Below are 14,861 nucleotides of genomic sequence, written 5' to 3'. Positions count from 1 at the left end.
TTAAAGTGCTCCAAAAACTCTTAAACCCCCCTCAACCCCCCCCCCCCCCCCCCCCCAAATAAAAACCCTTTGCTTCCTATATGCAAGTCCAGCTTCTTTATTCTCTGGCTGTTACGTTCGATCCGCAGATTGTTTGATACAGATACATTCCATTCTCTTGTACTGTCATTATTAATAACAAAGTTAAATTATTGTAATATTGTTTACCTTGGATGCTCTCGTGCAAATATAAAAAGGTTACAGTCCTTACAAAACAACTGCTATTAAAATTAGCTGCCATGCACGAAAGTTTGATCATGTTTCTCCTCTGCTCCCAAAATTTAATTGGCCCCCAATAGAGCAACGTTGTGATTAAACTTTGTACACTTGTTTTTAAGACATATAGAACTGGTTACCCAGATTTCCTCTCTGTTTTCACAATACCATATTCACCGCCACATCTTCTCTGCTGTTTACACGATCATCGACTAGTGCTTCCCCTTCCAAAATGTGCACAATTTGAAAGTACTCATCACCATTAATTTTTCTTTGTGGCACCAGCTCAGTGCAATTCGCTTTCATTTAGCCTTAGGTCCGAAATATCTTTCAAGAACTGTAAAAAAAAATACTTCTGAAAGCATGGCTTTTTGAACAGGCCTTCCAGCAATAAACAAGAGACTCCTGGACTATTATTAGCACTGGCTAGGGTTTTTTTTTTCCCCTTTTCCTGTTCCTTTACCTCCTCCTGTTTTTCTATGCTACTTTCTTTCTCTTCTATTCCATTTCACACCCCGCTGCCTGACCTCGCTGAGTGCCTGCTACTGTTTGAGTCATACTACCTTTCCTATCAATACATTGTAGTTCTTTTCCTATAGTTTTTATTTTGTTTTTTAAGTTTTGTACACCGCCCAGATCCACTGGTCAGCTTGGGTGGTATAGAAAGTGTGAATAAACTATGAAACTATGAACTATGCTATAATCTTACAAATATTAGGAACCATATGCTTACCCAAGATCGTTGATTTGGTAGTCACTCCGTTTCCAAAACCAGGCTATTTCACATCTGGACACCATTATGCACAAGAGAACAAAGTTGGCCAACTTAGTGTTTACAATTCCAGGGAGCTAATTTAACATAAAGCATTTCAGATCCTTGTTCAATTTCCAGTGATCTCTTTTATCAAACCTTTAACCTCCTCCGGTACTTCATGACCTTTGGACACACCACCATATATAATAGAAGCTCCATACCTGAAAGGTAGTGGGGGGAAAAGCCAAGGAACTGAATTTTAATGTTTGTAGAAGAAATGGAAAAAGACACACAAGTGGATTATACAGCATATAGAAGTAGTTTTTATCTATGAGTTGGCAGCCAAGATTATAAAATGACGGTTGATCATAATTCACCTATAAGTGGGAATATAATATACCCTGTACAGTACCTTATACCCATTTTCTACAAGGTTGGCAGAGATTGATATTTTGAAAGGAGCCTGATTAATCTCAGCCTGCCCGCCCTCCCTCATCCAGCTACTTTAGACCCTATTCTCACGGTTTGATATGTATATGAACAGATACCAGTTCTGGAACAAGTATGCCATACAATCCTGGTAACATACGCTTTCTCCTTACCTGAAGCCAGATCTGCCTTCACTTTCTGGTCAGAATAGTGCAGCTGCAGTTATTAGAAATGGTGCTTTGTAGGTAATCTAAACTGCAAACACCACCTGTCAGAACTCGCTATCATCCCATCTTAAACCAGCTTACCAGAACACCCCACCATCCCTTGCAGAAAAGCTGTGTCAAACTGAATGGGCTCATGCCCAGAGATCTTCACAAATAGTGTCCCCCAATCCCACCCCTTGAATGTATACTGGATGAGTGGCGTGTATTTTTGTTTCTGCTGTATTCCTCTTGGCTAGTGGCCATTTTAGCTGAAGTAGATGAGTGTGAAACCCATCTTTATATGTACATCATATGACACATGACGTCTGACGTCTTGCATGGTTCAATGCTTCCAGCCTGCAAGATGTCCATGCAAGACTTTGATGTCCTCTATGTATTAGTCTTCCTTTTTGGGGGGATAAAGTGAAGGAAACCACGGGCCACCATTAAGGACCACAACTTCACTTTGATGGTACAGCAGAGAGTGCTGCAGTGACATCATCCACTAGAAAAACAAGCAGTTTCAATATTGCAGCGATTACTGCTGTTCAAAGAACTTTCCTTCCCTTTACAAGATAGCCTTGACATTCAGCGACGGAGGGCATAAGTAAAGCAGGCCGCACATGCTCTACAAAAAGTTCAGAATATATTCAATCCCCACTTGTCAGGTGTTAGATATGCTTCTTTACCAGTGATAACAGATCTCCATGGGTTCCTAGGTTCTCAGCATAGAAGAGTCAGGCAACCATTTAAGGTTCACTCTGCTGGCAGATTGACCTTTATCTGAATCCTATGCATGCTTGCTCCAGGAAGAGTCGATCTCGTCCTTCAATCCAGTGCAACAGAACCAGTACTCCCTGCCCATCTTCAAATCCTTACTCAAAGCCCACCTCTTCAATGTCCCCTTCGGTACCTAACCACCATACTTCTATTCAGGAAATCTAGATTGCTCCAACTCAACATTTCGCCCATTAGATTGTAAGCTCTTTTGAGCAGGGGCTGTCCTTTTTTGTTAAACTGTACAGCGCTGCGTATCCCTAGTAGCGCTCTAGAAATGTTAAGTAGTAGTAGTAGTACTTGGGGGCTTTCTGATCCTCCAAGAGAATAGAAGGATTACACCTTATCTTACATCTGAGGTATTTTCCTCTGCAAGGGAACCACTTAGAATGCTCTTCCTTCCATTCTTCCCTAGTTGAAGGGAGCCTCTGCAGTTTGGGTCTCAAAGACAATTTCCTGTCCATATTGCAGAAAATAACTTACCTCTGGTCCATTCTCTGTACAGACCACTGTCAGTACAAGGTTCTCCCCATTTTGATCTCTCAGCAATGAGTTCACCATATGCCTTGTAATTGAAGCCGCATTTCTGCACAGGTGGGGTGTTTTCATACATCAATGCCTGACTTCTGGAAGTTATCCCAACGAGCTTAACTCTAGCTCACAAATGAAGCAATTCACTTAATACAGAGTCAACTTTGGGAAATAACCTTATACCCTGCAACCAAGATTTTTCTTAGGGGCTATTCTAGAGAAAGTACAGGTGAAAGTATTTTTTTCCTCTAAGAACAAGCAGGCCCGATGTATTCTCCCATGTGGGTGACATCATCCAGCGGTGCCCAGTTCATAGCTTTTGGAAAGTTCTTGGAGCATCCTACTGCACGTGTGTATAGGTACTTCAGTCTCTTCTGTGGTACTGGGAGGACGTGTTTTTTTGTGGTCTCATAAGAACATAAGAGTAGCCATACTGGGTCAGACCAATGGTCCATCTAGCCTAGTATCCTGTTTTCCAAACAGTGGCCAAGCCAGGTCACAAGTACCTGGCAGAAACCCAAATCATGGCAACACTCTATTCTACAAATTCCAGGGCAAGCAGTTGCTTCCCATGTCTGTCTCAATAGCAAACTATGGATTTTTCCTCCAGGAATTTGTCCATACTATTTTTTAACCCAGATACACTAACTGCTGTCACCATCTCCTCCGGCAAACAGTTCCAGAGCTTAACTGTTCGTCAAGTGAAAAAATATTTCCTCCTATTTGTTTTAAAAGTATTTCCATGTAACTTCCTTGAGTGTTCCCCTAGTCTTTTACTTTTGGAAGGAGTAAAAAATCGATTTACTTCTACTCGTTCTACAGCACTCAGGATTTTGTAGACCTCAATTATATCTCCCCTCTTCCGTCTCTTTTCCAAGCTGAAGAGCCCTAACCTCTTTAGCTTTTCCTCATACGAGAGGAGTTCCATCCCCTTTATCATTTTAGTCACTTTTCTTTGAACCTTTTCTAATTCCGTTATATCTTTTTTGAGATACGATTACCAGAACTGAATGCAATACTCAAGGTGCGGACACTTCAGAGCATTTTTTCCCCAAATCTTGAGTGCCTTCCTCTGTGGGTTTAGCTCTTATTTTGGTTTGTTTTCTTTTGTGTTTTTCTTCTTATTTTCTTAGTGTTTTTGACCCTTCATGTTTTCTGCGGCTCTTTTATTTTGTTTATTTTATTGCATTTGTATCCCCCATTTTCCCACCTATTTGCAGGCTCAATGTGGCTTACATAGTATTGTTAACATAGTTATTCCAGTATATTAGGTATAGTTAGTATTGTGTAGAGGTTAATTAGGGGAAGAAAGAAGAAGGAAGGGATTTATAAGGGTATTTGTAGAAGGTGGGCTTTCATAACTGAATGGGTTGGTGAAGTGGATTAGTGGAGCTGTAGGTTCTCATTGTAGGCCTTGTTGAGGAAATATGTCTTCAGAGATTTGCGAAAGAGAGTTGTTTCGTCGATTGTTTTCAGGTTGTTTTCAGGCATTCCATAACTGCGTGCTCATGTAAGAGAAGGTGGTGGCGTGCATCAGCTTTATCATCTTTAGACCCGCCCACCCTTTTTTCTGACCTTCAAAGTTGAGGAGTTTAATTTGGCTGTGATTCTTTTCTCGATGTCTAAGACCATCTCCAGTGGCTTCAAAAGGTGTGCCCAATGTTGATTTCTGGACTTGCACAATTGGTGCATTGGGTGCCTTGGGCCTAACCACCAGCTTGATTCTTGTTCTCTCTGTTTACAAATGCAGTTGAGGATACAGAAGGCATGTTAGGTCCAGCAGGAGAAACTTTTTGGCTCCTCGAAGATGCATAAAGTTCTTCATGTGGGGATTCTTCCTTGTCTTTCCTCACACATTGTTCCATATAGACCATCTTGTAGTCTGTGCTCTTCCACTGGAAACCATCTGTCCATTCCACTGGTCACATATTCCAGACTTGAATCTACTCACCATTCTGCTTTTCCTTCATTGCTCCCACTCTTTGGAACTCTCTTCTTGCTGAGCTTACAGTTGAAAGCTCATACCCTAGATTCAGGGCTTCACCTTTTTTCCCTGCCACTTGTCAAGTGCTTCCTGAGTTGGATGACTGGCACTCATCGACGTAACCCTTTTCCTGCCTCCCCCTTCTTCTTTTTTTCCTTTTTTTTCTATCGCTATCTCAAGTTTGTTGTAACCTTTTGTAAACCATTTTTATTTGCATTTTTAAAGGTGGTATAGCAAACACCAATAAACATAAACATTAGTTCAGGTGGACAACCAGCAGGGGGGATGGGATCCCTTTGTTTCTGCTGGGAAGCACCAAGAAGTTGGGATATTGGCTTGGATTTAGATGCAACTAGAAATGGCACTTCTGGCATTCAGAACCAGACAGATAAGTTCAGCAGAGTACTTCATCCTCACAAGTGGTCCCTCGGCATATTCCAGTTTTGGAGGACCTCTGAACGAGATCACCAGCAGCAAAAATGCAAAATTCTCTCTCTTGCTCAGTACACCCATTCTTTCAATATCTTGCAGCAGATGCCCAAAACAGATCTTGCACTTGGCCTTTCCCATACATGTATTCCCTTCTCCCTCCATCCCCCATACTGCTCATGGCAGACCTTGCACAAATCCCAACAGAGGACAGGCACCGTAATTATTCTCTCTAATCAGAAGACTTGCGGTTCTACCTCCTTTCAGGCTCCAAATATTTCCAGTGTTGTTCACTCAGAATGAGGGCTCCCTTCATCCCCAATCTCAAATGTCTCCTTATGGGATGAAAATTGAGGACCATTTAGTCTCCAGCCTAGGACTTCCAATGTTTGTTCAAGACATCATAGTAGGGGAATAAAAACAATCTACCAGACATGACTCTGTATGTTCTTATCCTGTCATAATTTTGCAGTATTTGTGCCAGTAGCATTTTCTAGGATGCCAAATGTCCAAATCTCATTGTGTTCACAGTCTATAATTAATAATTATTTCCAATTGATGGCTTCCAGTTGTTTGCTGTGCTATAATTGCTCAGTTTGTGAGGGGGGGGCTACTTACCTAGGCTAGAAAGAATGTGATATCCCAGCCATAGTTCACTATCAGATGTATACTTGATTGTATCGCAACAAAGTAGTTCTTAGAACTCCAGCCTAAGTTCTTACCTAAATTGGTAGTAATGCTTTTTTCGATGACAGTGAGGAAATAGTACTTCTGCCTTCTGTCCAAAACCTCATAGAATCCATTTATGATATCCCACCACACTCTGTACTGCAAAAGGGCTCACACTTACTACCTCAGAAAAACTGAATCCATCAGTCTGTGTTGCTGCTTTTCTCCTTTGACCCAACAGAGCTGATATATCAGCAGTGACTTCAGCAAATTGGCTAGCATCCTGCATCCAATTTTGGTAGCAACAACCTGGTACTCCATTAACTATAAAGTGAAATATCATCACATGACTCTTGGAATCTGCTTTATTAGATTTGAGAAGCAACACAGGTGCTTGGTCCTCGCTTCTTACCTTCACACTGCTGCTTGTATCATTCCACAGTGCATCCACTTGAGTGTGCTGGCCAACATGTTTGACAGTAGCAACTTTCTCGTCTTCCTGACAATCAGGCTGCTCCTAGACAATAAACAATATTGAGATGAGAAGTCATGGACTTGAAACCTATTTGTGTGCTTGTCTCAGTCCTCCTTGTTGACGGAAAAAGCATTGTTTCTCACCTGCAATGGATGCGTTGTGTAGATGGGAACTGAAGTGTGAGATGTCCGTACACAGGAAAAGGTCATACATGCTCAAAGCTTTACACTATGATGCACCAGGCTCTTGGTGTCTGATCAGTCAGTTTTGTACAAACAAGTGGTGGAAGAATGCAGAACTTGTGTCATGGAATTCTATCCATTCCCTTCATTTGCTTGAACATGTGTAGCTGTGTTGATTGTGTGTGTGTGCCTTCACTTAAAGAGGGCAGCTTTGTTCATGAGGTAGTTGGGGGGGGGGAGGTAGATGAGTGGGTGGGGTGCTGTCTGAAAAAAAAATGTATAATAACCCTCTAGTTACGTCTAGCCTGTTTAGAATTTGAGGTGGAAGGGAAGGCTCCAAACTATATTTTAACTGTAATTTCCTTTACTGAGATGAACCAGTCAGTTTGAGCAGATTTAATGTGAAGCAAAGAATGTTACAAACTTTTTTTTTTTTTCTCTCCTTCCCATTTTCTAGGTTCTGTGTTTACATGCCTCACCATAGCACTGGGATTTTACCGTCTGTGGATATAATAAAGCATCAACCCAAAGTGACTTGTCTTATATTGCCTTATGAAATCTTCAGAGTATTTCTCTGCTGTCTGTGAAAATGTACAGCTTTCATTTGTGGGAAGTGCATTTGTCTAGCTCAGAGATGAATACACAACTATGTCACAATGCACACTATATAGGTTTGGGTTTTTTTTTTTTTTTTTTTTGTAGACTTACGCACACTTCCATTTAGATCTACAAAGTTTGAGGAGTTAGAAACATATGTAAAATGATGTTTGTAAAAACTTAGTTTTGTATTTGTTGTTTAAGTGCTACTTACACATTTTGGAACCATGGAGGTAATACTATAAATGGGTGCCTCCTGTTAGGCATCATGATGCCACATAATGAGCCTGTTCTATAATGGCATCCTGATGCCTGGATTCCTTTATTGAATATCTGAGTGGTGGTAGAACGAGTAGAAAAATCAATTTTTTTTAACTCTTTCAAAAAGTACAAAGACTAGGAGGACACTCGAGGAAGTTACATGGAAATACTTTTAAAACAAATAGGAGGAAATATTTTTTCACTCAACGAATAGTTAAGCTCTGGGACTCTTTGCTGGAGGATGTAGTAACAGTGGTTAGTGTATCTGGGTTTAAAAATGGTTTGGACAGATTCCTGAAGGAAAAGTCCATAGTCTGCTATTGAGACAGACATGGGGAAACCACTGCTTGCCCTGGGATTGGTAGCATGGAATGTCGCTACTTTTTAGGTTTCGTCCAGGTACTTGTGACCTGGATTGGCCACTGTTGGAAACAGGATACTAGGTTAGATGGACCATTAGTCTGATCCAGTGTAGCTATTATGTTCTTACAGTACTACAACCTGATATCAGAGCACCTAAAATCTAGGAGCCCAGAGTTATACCATGCACAGACCTGACATAACTGTGGGCACCTAAATGTGGCAAAAGTGCACAAAACTTAGTGGTGCATATAAGTGACAGTACTGTCCATCTGAATGCCCCCTTACACTTTAACACTGTCACACATGCCCTTACACAATAGCACTTAGCTGTTTTGCTGCTACTTAATGTGCTCAAGGGTACACTTACCCATGAAAGTGACAGTATTCTGTGCATTAATGTTCTCAAGTGGTTTGTAAATGTAGGCGTCCCGTTATAGAATTGCCCTTTAGAGGTAAGGCTTTTTACCTTTTTTGTTTCTTTTTGTTTATATTAGCATCCAGCAGAGCAATTCTGCTCTGAGTTTAGCTTTTCAAAATTTAATGCCTTTTTCTGTTGTTGCCTTTTATGACATGCAAGAGATCTGGACACACCACTGTATGCCAAAATTGTACAAAAGTAATGTGTGTTTACACCTTATTGCCTTGTTTTTTAAGTTGTGATAAATTCTGATGTGCACACTAAAGTCTAAGCAGCCAAAAAATCTTGTTATACTAAGATAGTTTGTGATATAGAGTGCTGTACTTGAAATTTATATAAGGGTTAAAGTTGACATAATGCTACGACCTTGAGAGCAGCTCTCCAGATCAGGTCAGGTCAGTGGAAGAGACTCAAGACATTGGACACTATAAATGTTTAAATAAATGTGGTGTAGAGGTGAACCATCTCACAGCCTTTAAGAATTAGAATATAACAGAGGTTACTCCAGTAGGTAGGCCTGCTACTTCAGTTAATAGGTAATTGATTGGGAGCTTGGAGGTTGGAATACAAGTGGGTCTGTTAATTTGGTCTTAAGGATTTTTGAAATTTGAGATTTTGATCTATCAGGAAAAGTGGAGGGTGAGGGAAAAATAGAATTGGTGCATGAAAACATTTTGATGTGGAATCTTAACTCATTCAACACTGAGCTGTGTATAGTGGTAGGTTAGGTATATGGCTAGACCAGGGCTGATTTGAATAAGTACTATATACTTGTTCAGTAAAAGGTAAGATGCTTTACTAAAATTAAAGATTATTTTTAGATGTAAAGTACCACTTGGCATAATGTTTAGGTAACTTTATATTTCTATGATTTTATTTTTATTTTTGGTCTGCCTCACTGCCTCAAGAAATCTGTTCGAAAGAAGATTGAGATGAAAAGTTACTTGAAAAACAAAGTTGAAGCATTGTGGCATTTCTACTGTGTATTACTAAACACACGCACACAGTGCTATGCACATTAAATTAAATATGCATTTATATGGTTAATGCAGTTTGTCCTAACTCAGGTCTGGGAAGGTATAGCAATTAATTAAAATTATCTGCATCTGGGTAAGACTGCAACTTTGCCCTCCAGTTAGAGAAACTGTAGGGATTGTGATCAGTCGTCTTGTTATAAGCTTTTATCTTTTCTGTCAATATCCTTTTAATTATTCCTTTAAAACTAAGCAGAAGTGAAAGGTAGTTAAAGGGGAAAAGCCCAGAATTTGAATTCGTGTCTATAGAAGCCATGGCAAAAGATGCATAAATGAATTATAGAGCATATAGAAATAATTTTGATCCATAGATAGTGACCTGCCACAGCAATAATAGAGTAACAGATTACCACTTCTATGAGGGAAGGTAATGTGACCATGAAAACTGCTCCACTTCCCTTTAGCATAACCGTTGGAGCTATATTTCAGTTGGCAGCTTCCCCTTAGTTTCTGCCTAACAGAACAAATTAATGAGTCATGATGCTTCTCCCAGAAGACCTCTCAGCAGGGCTTATCTATTGCAGTCCCGTGCTAAACTTGAGGATAAGGTCAGTCTACTGTCCCAGGTAAGCACAGTTCCACATAAGTCTTGTACCCAAGACAACAGGGGATGGGGAGGGAGTGCAGGGAGAAACTGCAAATAATCATGAACCTGGGGGCCATCAACCTGTTTTTTTCCCCTCCTGAAAGTTTAAAATGATCACCCAGCCTTCCATTCTCGCCTAACCATAGGGGACTGGCTGTGTTCTTATGATTTCAAGGATGTTCAAGTTGTTTATCTGGAGTATGTTATACCACCTTTCATAACAAGACTTTAAAGTGATTTATAATCAAAATATATAGAAGTACCAATTCATTCCAACTACAGGAAATACCTTTGCTTTACCTTTCAAAAAAAAACAATACCAATACAAATTTCACCCTTTTTAACTTTTGTGTCTCATGGCAATCCACTTACCCAAGCAGGTCTTTTGGGTTTTCCATGCCCCGATTATTTGGCTTTTGATAATACCATCTTCTTTTAAAAATAAAAAAATTTTAAAAAGCCTTAAATGTACTTAAGATCCTTGGGTCCCTCATAAGTCAACTCTCCTTTCAATTAAAATTCCTTTTATAGGAACATTGTTGAACACAGAACAAGCAAAAGTGTGTCCTTTGTAAACCACAACAGAAACTAGTATGATCTTTTCAAATGGTTTAATGTTCCATGTTTTGATGCTGATGCTGGGTGTTGCTGCTGTACATGACTTAGCCTAATGTGTACCAGTCTTCATTTTTACACTTTTATGTAGTCAGTAAGATAAGGCTCCTGACGAAGGCAGGCCTGACGAAACACAGCCATGTCAAGCCTTTGAATAATTGGCTTACATCATTTTTTAAGCAATAAAGACCTAATGATCTGGATTAGCTTTGGTTTCCTCTTTTTGTTCCCTCCTTCCTGCCTGTTGGCTTTGTATGCATTTGTGAAGTTTGGAGTTTCTCCTTTTTTTTTTTTTTTTTTTTTTTTCTTTTCTTTTAATGATCCACAATTCACAACCAGAACCTACTTAGAAATCCTGAACCATTTATCCTCTGCAGTGCATGTAATTCTTGCACATTTCAAAATGAGATGGCCTCAATGAAACATGAAGTTTCAGTTGAATCAAATACCTTAGCCCTTGTCTTAGAAAATCTGTTTGCTTCACTGCAATACATGTTACAGTATTGGACCACAATAGCCAACCTGTTGAGGGACTTCCCTTTTACGCCACAGGAGTATCACTGGATTTAACATGAATGCCTCTAGCATGAGTTGTGAAACCCACCTCTGTCCATGACATTCACAAGGCATTTGGTGAAAAGCCAATACACTTTTCCACATTAATCAGCTGGAGGAAAGAGCAATATTTTACATCTTTCAAGCATTTGCCTACTTTCTCAGTCAATTCTGATCAGACAGAGAAATCAGATAGCAGTGTTTTATGTCAGGAATGTGGAGAGATCCCATCAATAATGTTGAGAGGCAGCATGAATATAGGGATCACAAAATCCCTTGCTTCACATGCATTGGGACTTCAGAGGCACTTCTGCTGGCTCCTGGTAGTGACGTTAGTGCAGGAGCTAGCTGTCAGGAGAGACCCAGGTGGTCAATAATGGTGACCATGGGCTTGATATTCTTGGTAGAAACTTTGGCTGTTTTAGCACCATGCAGCCAGAAATTTGAAGGGCCCTATCACATGGGTAACAGTGGGGGTGGCGGTTCATGTTGCTACCTACATCCAAAGAATACTTTAGCCTCGCATATGATTCCTAGATCCTCAAACTCTACAGTGCATTTCATGTTTCCAGGGAGTTCCTCAAATAGACTTGTTCACCAGCAGTGAGAATACCAGATCATCTCTTTATTTTGTTTACATATGATTTGCCATAAAGTAGACACTCTAGCCATAAATTGGACTTTCTCCTTTCTCTGTATGTATCAACCCATTTCCATTATAGCCAAAACGCTAAAGAAATTCCAGAAGAGAGTACAATGATTCTCTGCACCCTAATCCCCCTGCAAAACTGATTTTCTCTTCTAAAGCGGCTGTTTCCTGTCCATTCAGGCTCCAAATGTTTCCAACTTTAATGGAAAGCAAGATGGCTTCTTGATCTTGCAACATCAACTCCCCAACTCTCATAGTATAGAAATTTAGCAGTGCCTAGTTGCCTCATTGGGACTGCAGCCTCCAATTCAGCATATTCTGGTAGCAGCAAGGAAACATTGCATAGGAAGGTCATATGCTTTCCATCCAGTGTCCCACAGAAGCTTTAAATACTTTTCAATGTCCACAAAATATTGTACTCATAATACCTGTACTGCCTTTACCAGCTGGGACTTGAGGCTGCCTCTGACAGAGTAAACTTGGTGCCCTGCCGCCTGTTATGTCCTGATCTGGTTCCAGTTTGCTGGTATCCCGTATCAAATTCACAAAAGGCCTTCATGTTAAACCTCAAAAGTGACCAGTCCCGTGGAACCTGAATATCATGCCTGCTCCTCATGAAACTGTCATTTATGTTGATGGAATCCAACTCTTTAAAACAACTAACATAGGGCTTCTTTTACTAAGCCATACAGCAAATGAGAGGAGGCCCATAGGAACTGAATGGGGCAAATGAGAGGAGGCCCATAGGAACTGAATGGGGCAAATGAGAAGAGGCCGATAGGAACTGAATGGGCTTACTCTCATTTGCCGCACTGGGAATCGCTAGCATGGCTTAGTAAAAGAGGCCCATAGAAATTACTATTTTCTAGCAGCAGCCACCTCATCTAAAACAATTGTATCCTTCAAACCTTGACTTACATAGGAGCCTTATATTCAATTTTATCATAAGACACTCTTACAAATCCATCCTAAGTTTATACCAACATAACCAAATCATGTTTTAATGCACTTCATCTTAGTAGATCAGTTTGTGCCACTTTTCTTTATACCCTTGTGGCCTCCTGACTAGACTATTGCAATAAATTCTATCTGTTAAACCTTCAATCTATCCAGAACAAAAGAACATACGTGTTGCCATACTGGGACAGACCAAAGGTCCATCAAGCCCAGTATCCTGTTTCCAACAGTGGCCAGTCCCGGTCACAAGTACCTGGCAAGATCCCAGAACAGTAAAAAGGATTTTATGCTGCTTATCCTAGGAATAGGCAGTTGATTTTCCCAAGTCCATTCTAATAATGGCTTATGGACTTTTGTTTTAGGAAATTATCCAAACCTTTTTTTTTTTTTTAACTCTATTAAGCTAACTACTTTTATCACATTTTCTGGCAATGAATTCCAGAGTTTAATTACTCGTTGAGTGAAGAGATATTTTCTCTGATTTGTTTTAAATTTACTGCTTAATAGCATCATTACATGCCCCCCCTAGTCCTAGTATTATTGGAAAGAGTAAATGAGCAATTCACGTCTACCTGTTCCACTCCACTCAGTATTTTAGAGACTTCTATCATATTTCCCTTCAGCCGTCTCTTCTCCAAGCTGAAGAGCCCTAGCTGCTTTAGCCTTTCCTCATAGGAAAGTTGTCCCATCCCCTTCATCATTTTCGTCACCCTTCTCTGTACCTTTTCTAATTCCGCTATATATTGAGAGGCGGTGACCAGAATTGCACACAGTATTCGAAATGTGGTCACACCATGAAGCGATACAAAGGCTGTATCCGGGGTGACTCCAGTTCCACCCCGATCTTCCCAGTGCCTTCTCTCCAAGTGCACAGAGTTTCCAGGTGCTTTTTGGCTAGGATCAGGCGACCCTCAGGGGGAGGAATGCTGGCTTCGGCCTAACCCCTGGTAAGCCTTTCCTCAGCTGAGAGGTGCCCACCTCTACCACCGGCTGCCTTTCAGGTGCTGTGGAGGACTTGCAGCTCATCTGCATATCCTTACAGCCTTCTCCGGGGTGACACCCAGGTCCACCCCGATCCACTCAGGGCCTCCGCTCTAGGTGCATTTTTCTCTTTGTATCTAATCTTTTTCCATTTGCTAAAGTACCTTAATCGTTTATGGCCCCTATTCACATTCTCTTCCTAGCTCTGTCCCTTCCTAATCTTTTCCCTCACCCCCTACCTCTCTCCGCTACAGGAACTCACTTCCCATCCATTGACTTCATCACCTCACCTTCTCTCCTACCCTCTTCCTCCCTCTTGGCTTTTAATCTCCGTCTCTTTCTTCCCTCCATTTTGCCTTCCCCATTCCACCTAAATACCTCTCGCCTTCGTGGCCACACCTCTCCTACTCTCCTCCGCTCTCTTTTACTCCTCCTCTTACTCTCAGCTGGTGACATCAATCCCAATCCTGGCCCTCCTCACCAACTATTATCCAAACTCTACAGATCTCACCGTGACCTCTCTAACCTCATCTCTATTCCTCTACTCCCCTCCTCTGCCCTTCTCTTGCGCCCTATGGAATGCCCGCTCTATCTGTAACAAACTCCCCTATATCCAGGACCTCTTTATCTCGCGTCACCTCCATCTGCTCGCCATAACAGAAACCTGGCTCTGCCCTGATGACTCTGCTTCAGTCGCAGCCCTGTGCCATGGCGGTTATCTATTTTCATATACTCCTCGCCCTGCTGGCCGTGGGGGCGGTGTTGGACTACTTCTCTCTCCCTCCTCCAGATTTCAACCCCTTCTTCCACCTCAATCTCACTGTTTTTCCTCCTTTGAAGTCCACTCTATCCGCCTTTTCTCTCCTCTGCCTCTTCGAATAGCGGTCATTTATCGTCCCCCTGATAAGTCCCTTTCATCCTTTCTCAGTGACTTTGACGCCTGGCTTGCCTTCTTCCATGATCCTTCCTCCCCCTCTCTCATCCTTGGTGACTTTAATATTCCTGCTAATGATCCTTCCAACTCTTATATTTCCAAGTTACTCGCTTTAACGTCATCCTTTAATCTCCAACTATGCTCCACCTCCCCACTCATCACAATGGTCACTGTCTTGATCTCATCTTCTCCTCCAACTGTTCACCTTCTAGTTTCCTTG

The 14,861-nt window shown here is 41.2% G+C and overlaps 1 protein-coding gene and 1 long non-coding RNA gene across 4 annotated transcripts in view; one reads left to right on the top strand and one right to left on the bottom strand.

The window, feature by feature from the left end:
- The window catches only part of MCUR1 (mitochondrial calcium uniporter regulator 1), a 137,807-nt gene extending 130,092 nt beyond the window's left edge, over positions 1-7,715 (top strand). For all 3 annotated transcript variants that reach the window (XM_030211222.1, XM_030211213.1, XM_030211206.1), the window contains one exon: positions 7,149-7,715. In XM_030211222.1, coding sequence (XP_030067082.1) covers positions 7,149-7,204 — 56 coding nt within the window. In that variant the 3' untranslated portion in view covers positions 7,205-7,715. The remainder of the gene's footprint in view (positions 1-7,148) is intronic.
- A 312-nt stretch (positions 7,716-8,027) lies between these two features.
- On the bottom strand, positions 8,028-10,762 carry LOC115475462. Its single transcript, XR_003943035.1, has 2 exons — positions 8,200-10,762; positions 8,028-8,122 (listed from the first exon to the last, which is right to left on the bottom strand). It is a non-coding gene; the product is annotated as an uncharacterized LOC115475462 (long non-coding RNA).
- Positions 10,763-14,861: the final 4,099 nt, after the last annotated feature.

This window comes from Microcaecilia unicolor, chromosome 1 (assembly GCF_901765095.1).
Source record: "Microcaecilia unicolor chromosome 1, aMicUni1.1, whole genome shotgun sequence".
Lineage (NCBI taxonomy): Eukaryota > Metazoa > Chordata > Amphibia > Gymnophiona > Siphonopidae > Microcaecilia > Microcaecilia unicolor.
The sequence above is the reverse complement of the archived record's forward strand: the minus strand, read 5'-3'. Positions and strand labels throughout refer to the sequence as shown.